The sequence below is a fragment of the Corvus hawaiiensis genome, chromosome 2, assembly GCF_020740725.1.
Source record: "Corvus hawaiiensis isolate bCorHaw1 chromosome 2, bCorHaw1.pri.cur, whole genome shotgun sequence".
Taxonomy (NCBI): domain Eukaryota; kingdom Metazoa; phylum Chordata; class Aves; order Passeriformes; family Corvidae; genus Corvus; species Corvus hawaiiensis.
In genome coordinates, this window is record NC_063214.1 from 24,645,315 (window position 1) to 24,666,356 (window position 21,042).

Consider the following 21,042-nt stretch of genomic DNA (forward strand, 5'->3'; position numbering starts at 1 on the left):
GAAGCACAAAGCTGTGTGAGGGAGCTTCTGGCATTAGCAGGAACACTGGGGGCTCTAAAGCACAGTGGGCTGAAGAGTTATTGAAGAGTCAAGGAGCCAGAGGGAAGACGGGAGTAGGGCTGGCTCTTTGCAAAACGACTTGTGCCAGTGCTGCTGTTTATCAACTTGTAGCCAAAAATGGGATGAGATCATTGGAAACCCCCATGCTCTTTTGCAACAATAATAACTGGAGGTGGAGAAATAGTTGAAGGTACTGGATCTGAGATAAAGGTCTTGCTTCTGAACCTATCATTATGAAGCAGATTTATATCTGGTAGGAAATTGTCCTTTGTATAGCTCAGAAAAGAGTCATCTCTTCAGAGCCAACAGAAGTGTCTAAAAAGAGGAATACTTTCTGCCATGGTTGAAGAATAAAATTAGAAAATTACTTTCTCACATACTCCAGCTTAAAACTGAGCTAATCCTCACTCTGTATACAAGGTTCCTGTGTCCACCAGAGCAGCAGCTTTGCCAGTGAATCTCTTCCTCAGACAACAAACTGCAGCATCGTGTTCCCCTGCCCAGATGCCTCAGTGCAAAGTCATCCCTACACTGCAGCTCCCTGGGGAAGACTGGAGAGAACCAAGGCAAAGCACTGCTGGAACCACACCAAGTGGCGTGTGTGCTGCCTTAAGTGTTGGCACACAGGGATGGGGCAGATTCTCCTGCTGCTCTTTCACACCTAGGCCACCTTCTGTCCTTTGAGGGCTTCTGCAACTTGTCAAAGAGGAGTTTCACAGGACAGCCATCCCTGGCACTTCAGTTCTGCTCTCACAGAAAGTAGCTTATATCTACTTGAACTTCCGAGCACGGCCCTCGCCCCATTTCCACTTTCATGTAGGCACTGTTGTAGCTCTCTAGCTCTGTCTCAGCACTGCTCCATGTAGCTGCACAAATTGGGACTGTTGGCACATCTACAAACACAGCTGCTGATACCTTGGGAATTAATGTCTCCCGTAACCCCAAGCACTTTGTACTCCTGCTGCAGGGAACTAGTTGGCCCAGCTCCTTCCTAAGCACTGACAGCTGCCAGGTAAAGAAAGGAAGACAGTAATTTCAAGGCAGAGATCATCAGGGCTCCATATATATATATATATATATATACATTTTTTTTTCTCCCAAAGGGTACCTAATCTTTAATAAAAATGCTATTATGTAATTAATCTTCTCTTTAACAGGTGTATTAATATCACAGTCACATAAAATTCAAATATGGTGGTGCTCAAGCTAAGAAAGATGTTGAAAGGACAAATGCAGTTAGTGTAGGCGCCATACACAGAACTTAAAATACATGATGTGCCATTTGCATGTGTCATCAAAGCTTTCTCCCTCCCTAAATTAACAAGAAATGTTCCTCACTCCTGTGCAGTACAGTTAACTAATACATCTCTGAAAAACTGACACTAACAGATATGATCTTTAGGACACTTCTGGGAACATACTGTGCCATTTTCTATTAAATACACTACTCAAACAAAAATTCTAAAGATCAGCAAGACATATGCCAAAACTTGATGTCATTAAACATATCTGAACAGCAAAGTCTGCAATTGCTATGTGACTTCATTGGCTAGCTCTAGAGCAAGGTAGAAATCTCTCCTCTTCCTAGATTTCAGGATAAAATTTAGTTAAGTCTTGTTCCCTGGGACTCCTTTCTCAAAGAGCTTCTACCCCAAATTCTTTATCTAGAAAGCACTCCACTGTATCCTGGAGAAACACAAAAGCACCTTCCTTAGGAAATTTAAAAAACTTGCCAAATCCTTTGCTAGTATGATTGCTATGTCTTAAAATGGCATCCTGTCTTCTCAAAGTTGACCTGCCAGTCTGTTGCAGTCCTTAACCCAACCACCATATTCCAGGTTTTCTGTTGTATTTTCCTTTTCTCGCTCTGCATGATGGGTGTAGAAAGAATGTCAGCTACAACATCTTTCTGTGTGTGAACTAGGACCACTTCCTTGTAACATAGGTCAAAGTTGATTTGGATGCTGTGCTTCAGGTGACAGGACATTCACCTGTGAAAAGCTCCTCAAAAATTTCCATCTTCTCCTCCTTTGGAGAACATCCTGCTGCATGGCACTGTCTCATAAATGTGCTCCTGTCTCTAAACTGCCTCCTGCTTTGAGGAAGCCCAGTACTCCCTTTTCTCTGAGAGGCACGTATCCAACTCCCAGGATCCATTAGCTCCCACACAGGCCCTCAGACTGCCACGTCCTTTTCCTTCTTCCTCTCACACATCTGGATTTCTTGGCTCTTCTTTTCTCCTATATAGGTCTCCAGGCTGTTTCTGCAGCTGGCAGCCGAGAGCGCCATCAGAAGGCTCCAGTGGCCCCTGAGAGCTAACTAGTGACTAATTTGGGAGATGCTGGGTTGGATGATGAACAGCTCTGAGCATTATGACCTGCAGCCAGTGCATTTCAAAAAGCTGCATTCCATGAGTTAAGGCCACACAAAATAAACACCACTGCCATCCTAAGAGTAGCTCTGCTTTCTTCAAAAGGTTTTCATTCAGCACCATCCTATACACGGTCTGGGTTAATGAGCTGCAGGTGGAAACTCAGGAACCAACTTCCTTTGTGACACTGGACTGGTTGTTAAATTTGGGTGATGAGCAAGCAGCATACAAACAGAAGCTTTATGACTTAAAAGCAACCAAACCCCCTCTAACTTGCTTCCCATCTCACATAAAAACACACAGGACACTTCAGTGCACACACAGGTTAAAAAGGAAGCTGGTGCTTTTGAGCCTTCCCTTTGTCCATCTGTGTGTGAGCAGTGCACTGCTGCTCATCGTGTGAGGATGTTCTGACTCCATGTAAGTGCTGGAGCTCTGGGAATGCAGCCCATTGCCATAAAGGCACAAGCATTGCAAAAGGACAGGAACAACTGAGCCAAACATCATCATGACATTTATACAAAAGCAGCCCTGAGCAGTTGTCCCAGCCCCTTCCTTGCCTGACAGAGTGTCCTGCTGCAGTGCACTGGTGTCTAGGGGAAGATTTAATTTAGGGTTTGAGGGTTTTCTGAGAATTTAAAAGATAATTTGATTAAATGATTCCATGTGTTTCAATTGCCACCTGTACAGAGCAGAGACTGCAGAGATTTTTTTTTTCTTTTAACTTCCTTTTACTTAGCAGAAATAAAACCAGAATTGCCTCACTTTCCCATGGAATTAAAAAAAAACCCCACATGTATGCCATGTTCAGGGAATGTTCTGACTTGTCTATTCTCAGCTTCAGCAAAAGTTTTGTAAGGGGAACACATCCTCATCTATTGCATCTGCCAGGAAATTATTACTGGGATTTTTATAAAACAGTGAAATTAGGACTAACACAGAAGCATAAAGTGATTTTCTTTAGGAAGTTAGGAATCAGGAAAATAGAAGTGTCACTTGTTATGAGCAATAAAAAAACCCCAAACCTACCAGTGACAAAGATCATTTTCATTGCAAATATTTACATTCATTACTGTAGAGTTTTGCAATTGATTGTCAGTGTCTTGGATGCTATTTATAGGTCCTTTCCTGGTTTTAAAGTAATGAGTAATTGATCTGCTTATGAAATAGATACAAAAGTTGACCTTTTTGACACGGAAATCGATAGATTCTGAAAAAAAAGAAAAGCTGAATGGTTTATATTCTCCTCACTTGAAGAACTCTAAAAGTTTTAATCCCAAACACCAAACCTAACAGAAGCCAATGGAACTATTTAAAACATTTGCCAGTTTGAGACCATCATCTTAAATTTTAAGACAAATCTGTCACTTTCAAAATTATGTAGTCAGGAAAGCATTCAGAGCTCTGAATGTCAGTGGAAACATACAGTAAAGGAATTATACTTCCAACATGAATTTGTGCACAGTAACATCATAGAGACACAGAGACCAAAGCACGGCACTGATGGCAACGCTTCAGCAACAGAGAGGAGAAAAGGGCAGGAAGTAACACACATTTAGGAACACTGCACATTTGCTGGGCAATAAAACCAACATTTTAATAGCACCACTCTAAAGCTGCATTCCACAGACAGCAATTCACAGGAAAGCAGCAGAAGTTGTCTTAAGCACGAATAATGTGCTAATAACCTGGAATTTTACTGTGAATGATTTCCTACCAGAACGAGTTAAGTAAGTTTCCCTAAAAAGATGCTGTGGATATGCAGCTTGCAGAGCACTCCAGCCATGCTGGCTGTGTCTGTGCTCTCATGGAGCTCACAGCTGTGGGAGGCTTGACCCTCCCTGGAGAAAGTTCTGAAATGTATTGGCCTGAAATTGCTACAATTAAGGCACTGTAACCTGAAAGGTTTCATGGAATTCCCACTGATACAAGACTGATGGAAATGATGGCAAACAAAGGCTTGAAAGAGGAAACAGATTCAAGGCAGCAGACCTGGACCTTTACTTTGATCTTTCTGGAATACAGTAAAGTTCAGGCTTATGCTGTAGTTCAGCAAGTTTTAAAAACAGAAGGGAACTGTCAGGGCAGAACCATTCTTCATGTTGAAAAGGAAGTAGAAATTATTTCTATAAAAATGCAAAAGATCTTTGCAGTAAGAATCTATCAAACTTCCATATTTAATGTATGAATCACTTCCCTTGACTTACACAAGCAAACTGTCTTCACATTAACATCACTAAGAGCTCAATTGGGACATAGTTTATAAGCTTGGACATATGTTTTTTAATCAAAGACATCACAATTCTCTAGAACTTAAAACCCCAACCTGAACTATCCATTCTGCTGAAGCATCTTTCATAACATTGACAGTTCAGGAAATAACAACTTGTATAACTTATATACATGGAAGTACCCAAGGAAAAGGTGGAGACAAAAGGCATCATGGAAGATGATGAAGCTGTGGCACAGCAACATCTCTGCCTCCACACCTTTCTCACCTGGGCCACCCAAGGTGCTGAGGACTTCAGCCTCCTCCCCAGGCTGCCATTGGGATGAAAGTTCAGAGAGCCACAAAATCTGGGCCTCCAGGAGCATGGGGAGTGGAAGAGGTAGGCCAAGGGAAGTGACCATGCCTGTAGCAAAACACTTTGTGTTGATATGAAGTTAAGGCTAGCAAGGAAAAAATGCTGAATTTGAGTATGCAGTGCATAACTTACCCTCAAATTCAACATGCCTAAAGTACAGTGTGAAATTAGCTTCACCTGGTATCAAATCATCATTTAAATTAAAACTGACTAGACATTCAGTGACTGTAAGAACAACAAAATTTTCATTGAGTTGGTTGTTTTAAAAACAAGGAAAACTTGCAGATTCTCATAAGAAATCAAGTTGATCCTAGCAGAACCTAACAGAAAATGTACTCCAAGGAAAAAACCAAACATGAACTGCATCTAGCACAACAGAGTTGGAATTCAGGCACCAGCAGCTCACATGCATCTATGCAAGGCTCTTCTTCCATTTCTTCTTTCCTTTCCTAGCCATCAGACATGCTCTTTCACAAGGCACTTCACTTCTTCAACAACCTCCTCCCACTCCTTTTTCCAGGGACATAGAACATTGCAAGCTCTGTTGTAACCAGATTTAGGCAGACACACACTTGAGCTCCATTTAAACCTCTGAGAGAAACCAGTGGTTATCTCTGATAAAGACTATGATTCACTCTAAATGATGACAGCAACTCTGGCTTTGTGCAGCCTTGTGACTGTAGAGCTCAGCAGAAAACTGAGGGCTGGGATACAGATCAGCCCAAGAGGACCGACCCACCCATCCACCCATCCATCCCTGCCTCCTGCAGGTTTCTGACCCTTCTGGTCCTATTTTTTATCTACTGTGGACCTAATACAAAATACTAATGTGTTCTAGGGAACTTGAACCCCACTGATGATCCAGAAACTGGGCTCCCTCTTGCAATAACAACCTACTCCTTGTGCTTGTCCCCTAGCAGACCTCCTGGGCAAGAGGCAGGCCCCAGCTATTTGCTTAAGACATTGACTCTCAGAAGCGCTCTCCCACTTCATCCTATGGAGATGGATTGAGGTAGGTGGACTGAATTGTCCCCTTACTCCCAGGACCAGTTGCCATTATTTCTGGTGCATCTGTATCACAACCAGACCGACCTTTGACCCTTGCTCACCTTTAAAGTATCTCCACATCTCCTTTCTAAAAGGAAGCAGAAGAGAGAAGTTTTTTATTTTACCTAGAGTAGTGAACAAGAACACCCTCACCTCCATCATAACTGAAAAAGACCTTAACACTATGGATAAGTTACTTCTGGAAACAATTATATTCCCCCAAGGATAAACTAAGGATCTTATAGTTCAGTGTTCAAACTGAATACTTTTAAAGGTATATGAAAACCTTACAGAAGACACTAGAATATCCTTCCTTGGAATATCTGCCTTTTTTTGCTGCCAAATGTTTTATTACAGCCATGCAGAATTTGCTGTTCAGAAATCTTTGAGATTACAGCGCCCATGAGATCAGAAGTGCTGTGATTTTCCTTAACAGGAAAAAATAATTTCAGCTTCCTAATAGTTGCTTTTTTTATTTGAATAAAGCTTTCTGCAGTAAGAAAAACACTTTCTAGATATAGAACAAGTCTTCTGGCCGACATTTTTATGTGTTCCTCTGCACAGACAAGAAATATAGTGACAAACTGAACAGTTAGTGGGGACTGTGCTTTACCACAGCATCTCTTAAGTTTTTTCCTATTATACAAGTCTTACCAGTTACACTGATGGCAAAGTAACTTCAAACACTATCAAACTTGAAATGATTTACAGGAAGAAGCAACACCATAATCCCCTCCCTGAGAAATAAATAAAAGAAAAAAAAAAAAAAAAAAAATCAAGCCAAGGGCTTTTCCATCTGCTATGAAAGTCCAGCTGTGAAAAGCCATGGCACTCAGGGGCCTCATGAAGCATGGCCCCAGACCTGCTGTGCCATGCTCAGGGGATCAGGTCAGTCTGGCTTGGCTGCTTGGGCAAGGAAGAATACCAGAAATGATCCACTCTGCAACATGGAGAGTATTGGCAAAGGGAATGCACTGGAGAACATGAGCTGTTCTGAAAACCTGCCAGAGAAGCAATAACCTCCTCAGAGAATTAATTTCTGCAGTTAACTACCCTTGTGATCAAAATGAATCCCCAACTGTCTTCCTTAAGTCAGGCTTCTGCCTTAGTAATTTATGTCCTGTCCTTCTCTCAAGAGACGCATACAGCTGACTATTCCCTTCCTCTCTGCAGTACACTGCCATGCCTTTGAGTAATTTTGTGCCTTTTTCCCCAACATTTTTCTAGATCAAGCAACCAGGTTCTTTTTCTGTTTCCTTGGAAGCCTAGGAAGCACTGCCTTAAAAACCAGACCAACCACCTTCTAGGCCATCATTACTTACCTCACATCCACATGTGGGCTTCAGACCCAACAGACCGAAGAAAAAAGCAGCCAGTGATAAAAACAGAAACCTCCCTCTTCTACCCCCACCTTGCCACATGGGAAGGAAACCTCACGGTCACATTTACTCATCCAGTGCAAAAAAATCCAATGTGTTATGGATACAGTGCTGCTGGAGACAGCTAACAGCACAGTAGTAACTAACAAGGGAAAAATGATACAAATTTTATAAAAGCTGCACAGCAAACACTGCAATGCTCAGCATGACACCAGGTGAGTCTGCTTCCTCAGGCAGTGGCCTTTTTTCTAAGATAACTACTCGGTATCATGTTTCAAGACCCCAGCTACACCACACTGGACTTACAAAAGCAAGTGTCAGCCCTTCTCTATGGCTTCACACACATTTTAATACTGAAGAAGGTACAGATCAATCCAAAGGCTTTGGAAACCTTGTTATATAAACAACAAAACAAAGTAACAGGCTAACATACACACATAGAAAATTACTGTAAAATTTGCTAAATATAAAAAACAACCCAAAAGCCTCAAAAAAATCAGCATCAAATCCAAAATCCACCAGCAGAAAAAAATCTGCAAGTCTCAAACAGACTACCTAGAAGGCTTTTTTTTTTAATGGTAATTTTCACAAATACTTTTGATGAATAAAAGAAGTTTAAAGTATATAGTATATACTAAATACTGTGCATTTCCCAAAACAAATTGGACAAAATCATGCAAACAAGAGAACAACTTTTCCCCAAACAACTGTAGTCATTCTATGCATATACAGACACAAAAGAAAAACTTCAAGCATAAAAGTATGCTGGATCAGTTAAAATGCAAATTGTGTTGCACTTGCCATAGAATTTTGATAAGGTTATTAAAAATAATAACTAAATACTTGAGTGGTTCGTTCTGCCATCTCACAGTGATATTTCAATTCAAGTGATCTGTATCAAATTTTAACTACGTATAATCAAAAGAGTTAATCCAAAAGCTAAGTGCTGAAATGGAATTGTTTTCAAGGAAAACTACAGCAAATTCAAAGACTTTGTTCTTAGCTTTACTAGAAAATTACAATGCACAGCAAAACCTTGCTAGGATTCCTTGTTTAGAGGCAATTTTGTAGCACCAAGATGTAAATGGCCTTTCTAGAAAAAGGTAATTAGGCTGGACTAATTAGAGACTACATAATGGGGAATAAAAAGAATACTAAAAAAGACAGTTTTCTATGGCTGTTGCTGGAAGAAAATAAATTCCCAAACACAACATTTCAAAGGAAAAGCTCCACTCTTGTCTTTACTTTCTTCCCACGATGTATGATGGAACCACACGTGGACATATCCATGCAGAATGCCCGGATTTCTGCACGGATACAGACATGAGAAAAAAAATGGCAGAGTCAGCCAGCACAAGCCAGAGAAAAACATTTTGAGAATGTAAAATGGCTTGAAAAAGCAGTGTTTGAAAAAAACCCAAAACAACCAATAACCAAGAAGAAATCTGAAAGACTTAACACATAAAGCAAGGAGAAATGTGTGCCAGCACGTGTATCTGTGCACGCATCCATGTACCCACCAGCTACACAAGTACAGCCACACTGAGCTCCCTCCCACACCAATTTTATTTTTATTCTTTATTGCCTCTGTTTTCTTTAATTCAGTGTTTTCTTTAATCTAAAATTACAATTGAAAACTCAACCAAAATACGTATTTTGTTTTCCTGTGCAGAAAAGAGGCAGATGTTTGGGGTCTATTGATCTACACTGCAATTCTTGATCAGATTGGCATCTCTGCAAGTTTAAAGCTCTTAGGCTGAGATGGACTATTTTGGATCTGTGCCACAGTACAGAAGGCAAATCAGTTGAGCCACACATTTTCCCCAGGAAGCTAAATAAAAATTTAATCCCTATTTCAGTGTTTCTGTGAGGACCTGCAGAAAAATTGGGTGCAAGTGAGAGCCCAGAGCTGGAACAGACTGAAACATGAGCAGTGCAAATGGCTACAGCCTGCAAAGAAATCCACTAAGCTTGGAGACAAAACACATTCCCATTCTACAGATTGTTATTGTGGGTCAGAATCTCTGTAAGGATTTTATTGGCTAAGAATAATTTGCATTCATATGTCTTTTTTATTACTGTTGATATTTAAGAGCACAACGTTAACTTGATAATAAAAAATTTAGTTTATACTCTGTGCAAGAAAAGCCTCATCAAAAAAATATAATCACTAACTCCTGAAATCTGAAAAACTTATTGTCAAAAGGGACTTGAAGTTTAGAATTTAGAAGTTCAGCAATGGAATTTCCTGTATTTGGGTTTGTTTACAATGCCAATAAATTCTTCTATTATTTCAAGAAACATGCTGCTTAGTCAAAAGTATGTGCAAACAAGATTGTTTAGAATCAACAATCATGGAATCATAGAGTAGTTTGGGCTGGAAGGAACCCTTACAGGTCATCTAGTTCCAACCCACCTGCAACAAACAGGGACAGCTTCCACTAGGTCTGGTTGCTCAGAACCCTGTCCAATCTGACCTCGAATGTTTCCAGGGATGGGGCATCCACCACCTCTGCAGGCAGTGTGTTCCAGTGTTTCACCACCCTCACCATAAAAAAAATCTCTTCCTTATAAATAATAATATGCCATTGAGAATTTGCAAGGTTCTAATTTCTTGCTAAAATTAGATAGAGAATACTGAGGAACTACAGAATTTTTTACTACAGCCATGAGAGTAGTGCATTTCTGAATGCAGAAGATACTGAGACAACATGTAACATTTCAAAAAGCATCAAAGAGGATGATGAGGACACTGAGAAAAACATAGGTTTAGGCAGTAACAGTAATGATGCACCACTCCTCTGCCACTGCCATACCTGGCTTTTGAATTATTCTTCTATGATTGTGGAAGAAATATCAGCACTGTATGAATCTGAGCAGTCTGCAATATTTCAACCAGCAGAAAACAAGATAACTACCCTCCCCTTCCCCCCCATTTCCTTCCTATGATTCATCATTGCAAAAACATTCTTCAAAAATGTTTGTCTATATCAGGAATCCTTCTGCAGAAGTAAAGAGGTGAGAGTCAGCAAAATCTTGACAATCAGCTCACTGGAATGAAGTTAGAAGAATTTATTGTGTGAAAGTTTCTTGAAAATAGACTTGATAAAAATGCTGGAAATACACTTCCTATTGTACCAGAAGGTCAGATTTAAATAAGTAGATTTTGAAATCCAATGCGACGGGAGAAGATTCATTTATTATTCTAACAAATGTCTTATGATTACTTACCAAAATATATTATCTTTTTAATCAGATCATATAGAAGAGGTTGTAAAGAGCAGGAACTGGAAGCATTATTAAAAAAAATCTCCAAGTATTATCAGTGCCTTGGAGACAGGCTTAAAAAAGGTAAGAACCATTTACCCCCACACAAAGGCTTTTTTTTTTTTTTTTTTTTAATGTATAAGAAGTCCTAAAGAGGACTGAGATAGCAAACCCTAATCAAAATTCTACTCTGGTAGAATAATAAAATCCTTCCAAATTCTAACCTGAAATGCTACCTTTCTAGAAAGGACATAAAATAGGTATCTTGACTCACCTCATGAGACTATAAAAAGAAATGAAATAATTTCTTGGGAATACATCTATTGATTGCTGGAGCATATGCTCCTAAGTAGCCAATAAATTCTTAGCAGAAAGGGGAATTTTTTCATTTTATTTTGGAACAACTCAACCAGAAGGTTTTGAACAGAGCCAGTTTCACATTAGAGAGAGCATTCTTATTCTCAGCATATTCTTTCTCAAACCTTTTAACTTCTCTTCTTCTTTCTCCCTCACCTAGACTAAGAATCTTTCAAGGATCATACCACCTTCCACCACATTCTTTAGTAGAAAAACCTTTAGAAATACATCGAACCACTTGACAAAACTGTGTCTAGAAATTCAAGATACATGAAGAACAGTGGAATGCCAGTCATTCTAGGCAGATCAGGCAGTAGAGCTAGAACTCAAAAGACTAATACCACCAACTGAAAAATAGTTTAGACAAGCTGAACAGAAGGCTTTGCTTTACTGAGAGAATACAGATAATCAGAAACTTATTTTAGTCAACAGACCTGCTGAAAGGTGACTTGTACACAAATCCACACACCCAAGGACAAACTCAGACCATGTTCCATCCCATCACATTGCATGCTGATATAAATGACTCTGGAGATTGTCTGGCTTGCTCTTGCAAGTTTTTTCACTGACTTTACTGAAAGTTTGAATACTATTTAAGTGATACTTTTAAATAGGAGTTTTTTTATGTCAGTTTAATTAACTTCTCAAGCCTGAAAGGAAGTTAGATGATTATCTCTAAAAGAGATATACTTTTATATTAAACTTGATAGGTATTATAAATAGTGATGAATGACATAAAGTGACTCTTTCATGATACATGTATGCTGAAAGCAACATCATGCCATCGAAAGTATCACTGCATTACTAAATGTTTTGTACACAAGAGCCAGTGGGGCCTTAGGGGGCTGTGGGTTCTGCCTGCCAGTGACCCTATTTACTCTGGGAGGATGGGAGGGAAGAAGAAAAGCAGCAGAGAAGTAGATTAGACAATACTGTGGCCTTGGCAGGTACAAGTAGTGCTGATATTGCAGCAGTATCTGCATACAAGAATTCCAGAAGAGTTTGGTACTACATAGGATGAAGAAAACCACACAGCAAAAGAAACTACTGTGGCAGTGGTGTATTTTCTGCCACGAGCCATTATATGACAGTGTTACTTACCATGTTTGTGTAGCACAGAAAGAGAGCCACATGAAAGGGTTATGTTATGTTCATAATCAGTCATTGATGTAGAGGAAAAAATTTGCTATTTTGTGTTACCATAAAGATTAAAAAATGTCAAATCTAGCCATGTGCCACGAATAACAAAGCTATTTGCAACAATTTGCATTTAAAAATATAAAAGTAGACAATCTGAGTGATATAATTCCCCTTTCTCTGTCTTCATTAGCAGTTGTGGAAATTAGGGAGTGCTGGCTCCAGCTGTAACTGTGATGCAAACACCTCTGCAGGTGGGCAGGTTAGGATACAAATGCTCCTCACAAAAAAGAGCATTAGGGTCATGGTGTTGCTGATTGCCTATCATAGTTTAAAACATTAGTTAGCTCAGGCAATGACCGGGACAAGGATCCTGCTGAACTCATTCCCTTTCACACCTGGTGAAAAATTCACAAATACCTGGCAGAACAGTCATTGCCACCCACCTTCTGTGGTGACTGGGAGAGAAATCTCCATGCAGGCTGCAGACTGGGCTTTCCTGAAGGGGGGCCTGCCGGGCCCTCGGCGGTTTGCTCTCGACACATCCGCACTGGAAAGTCGTTTGCCTGAACTGCAGCTCTGGGATGTTGGGCTTGTACAGTGACCATTCACGTGATCTGGAAAGTGAATGCAACAAGTGCTAGTAAAGTGTCAGCTCCCAAGATTCAGAATGGAGGAGAGATGTATGTTCTGATACTTGAGAATGGGTTATATCAAATCTTCTGAGAATAACTCTTATTTGTTTTACCAACGTATCACGGGTATGCAAAAAATAACTCACCATATTTTTAAGGTATAGTTTGAAAAAAACCCAAGGGCCACAGAACTGGTTCGTGTTCTTAGAGCTGCAGGTCCCACAGCATTTTGCTGACCTATGCACACAGGCAATTACCAAGGTACTGCTGGTAACACTGTCACCCCTGACATTATGTCTCCTAAGAGATACCAAGTCAATTTGAAGTTTTCTTTCCTTTTTGCTGTTGTAAGAAGTGCAAGTATAATTTACTACAGGATAGAATTCAGAGCTAGATTTCTTCCCTGCCTGACCCAAAGTTGCATGAAACAGGCTACCATTTGAGATAATTACAAAAATAGCCATAATATTGCTAAGTATTTTATTCTTTAGATACCACATAGATTTATTACACTTCTAAGGAAAGTGACTGCTGAACAATTGATTTGTCTGCTATAGATCTACAGGCATGAGGCTAAGTCACTGGACCCCTGCTAGAGGCTATGGTCAATCAGCACAGCACATGTTGCTGTCTAATGGGGTGGGAAACAAAACATGTCTGCTTCAAACTCTTATTACATTAGTCTGTTCTTTGTCAACAGGTCTTTAAGCCACAACATCCACCAATCAGAGCTTGGATCAGAGTTCAGAATTGGACTGGACTGTAAAACATCCATGTGATATTTTTCTTCCTCTCATGCTAGGCAACACAACATGACAAGAATTACTGAACACAATTTTCCCTTCAAAATATGAAAGGATACACACCCAGGTATAACTGAATTGATTTTGGTCAGCAGATTATTTTAAGTAAACAGCAGGTAATAAGCAAAACCAAAGTTGAGATTCATGCAAGCACACCGAATATATTACCCAAAACTGTAAAAGCTCAATACTATAGGTAGGGACAATCTTGGAGTTTCTGCCTTAATTTTAAATGTCAGGTTATTTATATCTCAGAATTATCTTAATCTTTAAGATTCTGTATGTAAGTATCATATTCAGTCAACTCTCTTTGATTTGTATTGTATCCAAGGAAAAGATGAATGTTCCTGTACTAAGATAAATTTATTTCTTGGTTACCATGCCATGATAGCACCACTGTACATTATGAAAAGCTATTTCTATATTCACTCTACATTCAGGTCCTGTACTGAATACAGTGTATAGTGTGGTACATGTAGTCTTCAAATGTGCAAGTCATGTCCCTTCCATGTGGAAACAGTTCAGTCTTAAAGAACAAAAGTGGAAAAAATGTTCAGAACTATAGATTAGAAAGCAATTTAGTATCTGTACTGCGTAACAAAATAGCTCTGTAGGAGACACAGCTTCCATGAGTCTTATCATTTTTCCCTAATACATGGCTATTAACTGAGCTAACAGCAGATATAAAACTGATGTGGATGACTCATTCCATTTTTAGTTAGGAAATTTCCCAAAATTTGCTGTAACTGTTCACATATTTCAGCAGAAAGTCCTTTGAGATCGGGGGCTTTGTTCAAGGACACAGGCTGACTGTTCAACCTCAGCAACAGACACATCCTCATCCAGCTGCTTCCTTTCTTCAAAATTCAGTTTGTGGGAAGGTGTTTCAGCATATCTAATTATCTCCAGGGGGAATCCTAGGAAGTGATGAGGAACATAACAGAGTGAAAAAAAATCATATTCTATAGAAACATCAACAACATTCCTGAGTCCTCTCCCCTGAGCATTGTACAGAATGGCCACAATACATCCAAACCCCTGCTCACTATGCCACACTTTAAGAGAAATGCTGTTGTGTTTCTCTTAGTATGCTGGCTTGTCTCAGTTACCTTCAAAGGCTCACATTAAATAGTCATTAGGATCTGGGCACCTAAATCCCTTTAGCTGTTTTGACAATGCCTGTGTGAATAAGCAAAGCCAGTTCCTGGGAAGAAAAAAAAAACTCGGGCAGGCCTCATCCCAGAAGCTGTAGGGATATCCCTACAAGTACTGTAGTTGGTGAAATGCTAGTGGGTGCTACAAGAATGAGCAGAAGAGGGATTTTAGTGATCAGCTACAAACTTGTCTGTATTTTCACACAGTTCTGTTCCTCTGATTAGATATAACTTTTTAAAGTGTATACAAGAAGCAGTGCAGGTCTTCAAGCCCTAGTAAAATCCCAGGCATTGTACAAAGAGTAAGATAATTATAGGAAACATGACTACAATATTTTTTTGTGGAGAAACTGAAAAGAATCCAGCAGACAAAGACCACTCAAATATACGAGAAAATTTTATGTGTGTATTTAAAAATTAATTTCTCACCTTTTTTTATGCTATAAGCTGTGATACAAAACATCTCTAAAGAAAGGTTATGTACTGTTTAAGAAAGGGTTCCTTACTGCATCGTCTGAAAAAAGATAAAGTGTGCAAGAAAAGTGGCAAGAAAAAACAGTACTACTTTTCTGCAGTGTACTTTCTAAGGGAGAATGAGAATGTTCAAGCTCTCAGCCTCTGTCAGAATGACTGCAATGATTTGCTATCCCTCTGAGGCCTGAGTCAACTGATTCTCCTTTGCCATGACAGATGTCTCCCAATCACCCCAAAGAACATGTAGAGGAGGCTGCAAAACCACGGCTTTTTCCCAGCTTTGTTTGATTTGTAAGGAAGAGCAACATTTTAACTTTTGTCATTGCTGGATTACTGCTTTTGTCACATGTCACTGGGGCTTTTCTCAGCTCAGAAATATCAATTGATATGGACCACTAGTTGATATTAGGGACATTAATATTGGTACTTAAGCAGCAATGCACAGATTGCTCTGTGCTACTGACGCAATAGTGCAACAGCTCCTCACTCATCTTCTGGAGGAGGCAAAGAAGAGTTGCGGCTGAAGAAAACACTGCACAAAATACCCCTTCTCTTTTCTACCACTGCATTTGCCATCACCTCCTACCTCTTCCCATGGTGCTGCTGCCCATGAGGTAAAGGGAATTAGCACTATCTTGTCCAGTGCTCCTGGATCCCTTCAGCCAGTACCACACTAATGCAATATATTCAGGCATCAGGGTTTAGTGGAGCTTATCTTTGAAGCAGTCTCCAAACTGAGTAAGAGCCATCCCACTATGCCAGGGGAGCAGCCTTTCCTGCTCCCTGTGGATAGTGAACTAAGTGGCCAGTGCTCAGTTTGTAGCTATTCTGATCATTCATTAAAAAATTTAGGACTCATGCAAGCCATTGGAAGCAATCATAGGCAATTACCCTTTAGTCCACTTAATACTAATTTAATTCTATTGGTTTAATAAAGCAGCAGTAAATTATTGTATATATGATGCATTAAAATATATAAAAGAGAAGTTCATGACAAAATTCTATAATGTTCTCCATGTGCTGCTTCTACAGTGCAGTTCATGGCTGTTTGCCTTTTTCTGGGCCAATGGAATTAAAAATGCTTACCCATATGAATTAAAAAAGCTTTATCTGTCCTCATTACTAAACAGTAACACCATTCAGTGCCATGTGCACCCACAAACTGCTTAAAAAAAAGGAAGAGAACTGTGCTGGATGTAAGGCTAGAGCATCACACAAAATACCAGCGGGATGATGAGATCAAGAGGAACTGAAGAAGTAACATTAGTTACTGTGAACCTCATGAAACTACTGAGAGATGTGATGTGCAACATGACAGCAGCAAACCTGCAGGGCGGCCTCAAATTAAGCCAAGTTTTTTTGAGGCATGTTGCACAGGGAGAACATTCTATGTACACATGCTGATTTTAGTTTACACACAGTAGCATGTATATGTCACACAACCTGCCTGATTACAAACACAAAACTTTTAAACTACGTGGTGACCTCTGCAAAAAAGCAAAAGAAACCAACAATTTACCAGTAAAAAGATGAACACTTGTTGAAACCAAATGTAGTGAAAGTGCCAGTAAGAAAGAAGCACTCATTTGCAGTTACTGCCTAGCAATTTTTTACACTAGACACAAGAACTCAGAAAGGAATATAAGCAACCAATTCTTTCAATTCTAACAAAGGGAAAAACTAGCTGAAAACCTTCTTACTAGTGATGTGAGAGAGGCTGAGACAAAAGAATATAAATATCCATCATTAGAAGCATTATAATATCACCTTAAGTTGTAAAGAAGTAATCAATAAAAGAGAAGACAAGAGAACCAGAGAGATGCTTTAATATGGAGCAGAAAGAACCTGAAAAATAAGTCCCAGAGAATCTTCTCAACAATTGTTGAAGAATCCAATCTTCACTGTTAAAGTGAAGAAAAATCCATCTGTTTCCACTGGGAGACTTTTGCATATTACCAATAAATTAGATTTTGAGTAATAATTATGGTGGTGACTAACCTTTATTTTTACACAGCAAAGAGATACACATTTGAATTAAGAAAAAAAAGAAACCTCAAAACTGTACAAATGGCCCCAAGAACAGTCTCAGGTTTGCATGTAAATAACCAAAATTTATGCAATAGTGTGGTCATTCATTAATGAGAACACAGACTGATACCACAGAATTTTTACACATTCCTTAAAATTCTTAAAAGAAAATCTCTTACAAAGTCAGGACCACAATCTTCTCTTGGTGCAGTTCTGTCAGCCAGGCAGGAGAGAAGGAGTAAGCCCTAGCAGAAGAGGTTAATACAGATGCACTGCCAGCAAAAATGTACACTTACCCTCATGTCTTCATCAATTTGAAGAGGAAGGAAGAGTTGCCCTAATGGCATGCTGGTAGAATATTTAGGTCCACTCTATAATATGCTGTTATTGTAACATACTGCCTACTGCCTGTGTAATATGATGGTATCCTTCCTGTGGTAACAAAATCCTATCATACACTTGATAGTAAAAACCACCATTTGTTTTGAAAGCAGGGTGAACAGATGTATTTGTCAGAGAAAGAAAATACTGTGAAGTGGCTGAAAACATTAAGTGCATTGTCAGATCACTGACAGATTCTCTTTTAAAACTATTACTTTGGCCTAAAATTATGAAAAATGAAACAAAAATACGAACTAAATACTCTCCAAATGAAAAACGTTAAGAATATATTATCATATGTAATAACATCATCTCTGTGTTGCCGTATCTGGAAAGCCCAAACCTGGCAGTGCAAGCCTAAAAACAAATCTAGCTTTGCTCCCACAGAATAGTGGGAAAATTTTGGACTACTTGGATCTAACTCTGCTCCTCAGATTCCTCTGCTGAATTTCTAGTGATCATATAACACCACACTACTGGACTGTCTCAAAAAGCACACAGCACTCAGGGTGCCTCCACAGAATAACCCAACAGAAATGGCTACTATGCTTTGTGCAATAAACAGGAGAACACAAGACAGAAAACTTGACTGAATTCTGAAACATAAGCATGAAACGTGATAAATCCTGAGCTGCACAGGAAGACAACACTGCAAAATGCAAGCAGAGTGGATGGACCACAAGATCACCTAGATATCACCAAATTGTCCTGAGCACCCCTTAGTGTAGCATTGCACCTGCATTTTCAACATGGAAAAAATGACATTAATTCTCTGGTTTTAAAAATGAAAAATTCTTCAAAGAAGTTGAACCTGAAACATTTTTTCAATTTGAACATGACAAAAATAAAGCATTACATATATGAGCTGGAGATTTTGTAAACAAAACCCCACCTTTCCATCTGAAATGAAGGAACAAAATGTAAGAGAATTACTACAAATGTGTTTAACTGGATTCTTCCAGAGAATCTTTCTATGATTTTTCCAAAAAACCACTGTTTTTAAATAGAGTCAAGGATGTCTGAAATAATTGAGCTAGCACAGCTCCACAGATGCTAACAAATAAATAATCTGCTTGCAAATACTCAACGGAAAAAGGCACAGACATGGTCAAAAAGGTATTCAGTATAATTAAGCTTACATATAATTTTTATGCAGCAATCAATTATAGAAAAAAATTTCCAAACTTGTTAATATTATGCATTGTAGATTTTTGACAGGTTTCATACCAGGTTATTGTAATAAATAAACAGGCTAGTAATTATCATTCTTCTTTTAATGCTTGTAATAAATAAACAAACAAGTAGCAATTCATTCTTGGTTTAATGCTGTAAAACCTAATTTTATAGTTGATAACGTGTGATTTAGAGTTCTTACTTAATTTTCTTTGATGTCAAAATAATTATACATGGAAAATTTATTTTCTAAATATTCTTCTGCTTTTACACACAGGTCAGTTAGTAAGATTTTGGATGTTGCTTTAGGTCCAAACAAGGTGATAGAACCATCTGTCCTGTGTTTGAGTATTTGCCTGCAGATCAGAGTCTGTGTGAGAGCTCAGATCAGATTCAAGTTACTACAGAGCACCTCTGGGTCCAGGCAGGTCTGGTAAATCAATCTATGCAGACCCCCAGGATCTGACTGCTGGAAAGTGTTACAGCCTGAGAGGTGGACAGAGAGCACATGCCATGTATGTGTTTGCAGTGCTTGAAAGGAGTGGACAATGACTTACCTTTGAGGTCCTCAGTAAGGAACTCTTCTTGAAGTAAAACCAAAGAACTTGGAAACAGCGAATATCTGTTATACTGGAGCCTATCAGTTGCCTACTAACTCTTAAATGTACAATGATCTTTACTGCTTCTTTTGTTTTTCCAGCTACCAAATTTCACTGCTTTTTCTTTGTGATGACATTTAACTGTATTATAACAATCATTTTAGTTAGAATATTTTTTGTATAGTTTAAGGCACTTACCTTTCCTTTTAACTACTTTTTTGGAAAGTTCCTAAGTAGATCAGTTTGTTGTTTTGTTGGGGTTTTTTTTGCTTTCTTTCTTATCTGGAAGCATTAGAAGTTAGAACACAGCCCCTTTCTGCATTGAAATACAATCACAGAGCACATGTGTATTCTACTATAATAATTGAATTATTCTGCTGATCAGCTCCTGTTGCTTCTTCTTTTAATTCTGGTTATTTAGACTGGAAGAGTGCTAATATATCCATTAGATATTTAGGTTCTCTTTTAAAAATGTTTGACCATAAACTTAATGAAGGGAAGAAGTTGGTGCTGTCATACACCTGACCTTCAGAAGATTAAGAGACTTTTGTCTAGTAGGGTCCTCGATATAGAATATCAAAATCCATGCCTCAGGATGTGAAATAGCTGAAAGGCTAAAGGTTTAAAACCGTTTCTGTAAAAGTGGAAGACTTTAGTCCAACTCACAATGTTTTGCACCTTCATAGTAATCAAACTTGAAGCAGACAAGACAAAGCTTATCCTCCACCAACTCAGCAAGAGCATAACCAGAAGCTTGAGGGGCGAAATCCTGCCCCTGTTATTTGGCACTTGCCAGACTGCAGATCAAGTGCTGTGAGACTTGACTGGACACTGCCCTGACTTACCTGGTGTAGCCTGACCTGCTTTGAGCAGGATGGGGGTCTAAACAACCTTTAGAGGTCCCCTCCAACCTTGATTGATCCTGTGATTCTACCTAGAGGCAGAGTGCAGATGATTCCTCAACTCAGAATATTTTCAGACTGAGAAGGGGACAGAAAGCTACTCTACTCTTCTGGAAGGAGATATACACGAGACAGTCCCTAAAATCCTTATCGTGCAAAAATACAAGTAACTTTCCATGTATCTTGCCAAGCAATTAAAGAAAATCATGGGTACAGCTGGATGTCTGAATTGCCTTTTCTACAAATGTCATACCAAGGAGGAAAGCAACTAATATAATTTCAAAATTTCTGAAATGTTCTTTAGCCTTGTAAACTGAATTATAGATCCAGATCCTCAAAAATCAATACAGAATGCTCCAACTACAATCTACCAGTTTGTCCAATGCAGTAGTAAGCAAAACCAGATTAAAAGCTTCAAAATTTTATGAGTGCCTAATGTCTGCTGTAAATACTTTGAAAAAATTAAAGCAAGAATTGCTGTAACCCAACTGCTCATCCTTAAAATGGAAATGAGGTTTCATCCATTTGGATACTGTTTTATAAGCTTGGGAGCATCCAGGAAGCGATGCTTCCCTGTCACTGAAATACAAAGGCATCAAAAGGTGGATATTTTCATATTATAATTCTATTACAATATACATAAATCAAACTGATTCCACAAACCTCACACAAAATGAACTACAGAACTAT

General features: G+C 39.0%; 1 protein-coding gene across 8 annotated transcripts in view; it reads right to left on the reverse strand.

Annotated features, from left to right (window-relative positions):
- The window catches only part of STXBP5L (syntaxin binding protein 5L), a 190,453-nt gene that overhangs the window by 11,443 nt on the left and 157,968 nt on the right, over positions 1-21,042 (reverse strand). For 6 of the 8 annotated variants that reach the window (XM_048293886.1, XM_048293888.1, XM_048293889.1 and 3 more), the window contains one exon: positions 12,650-12,820. The exons of the other annotated variants lie outside the window; for them this stretch is intronic. In XM_048293886.1, coding sequence (XP_048149843.1) covers positions 12,650-12,820 — 171 coding nt within the window. The remainder of the gene's footprint in view (positions 1-12,649; positions 12,821-21,042) is intronic. 8 annotated transcript variants of the gene reach the window in all.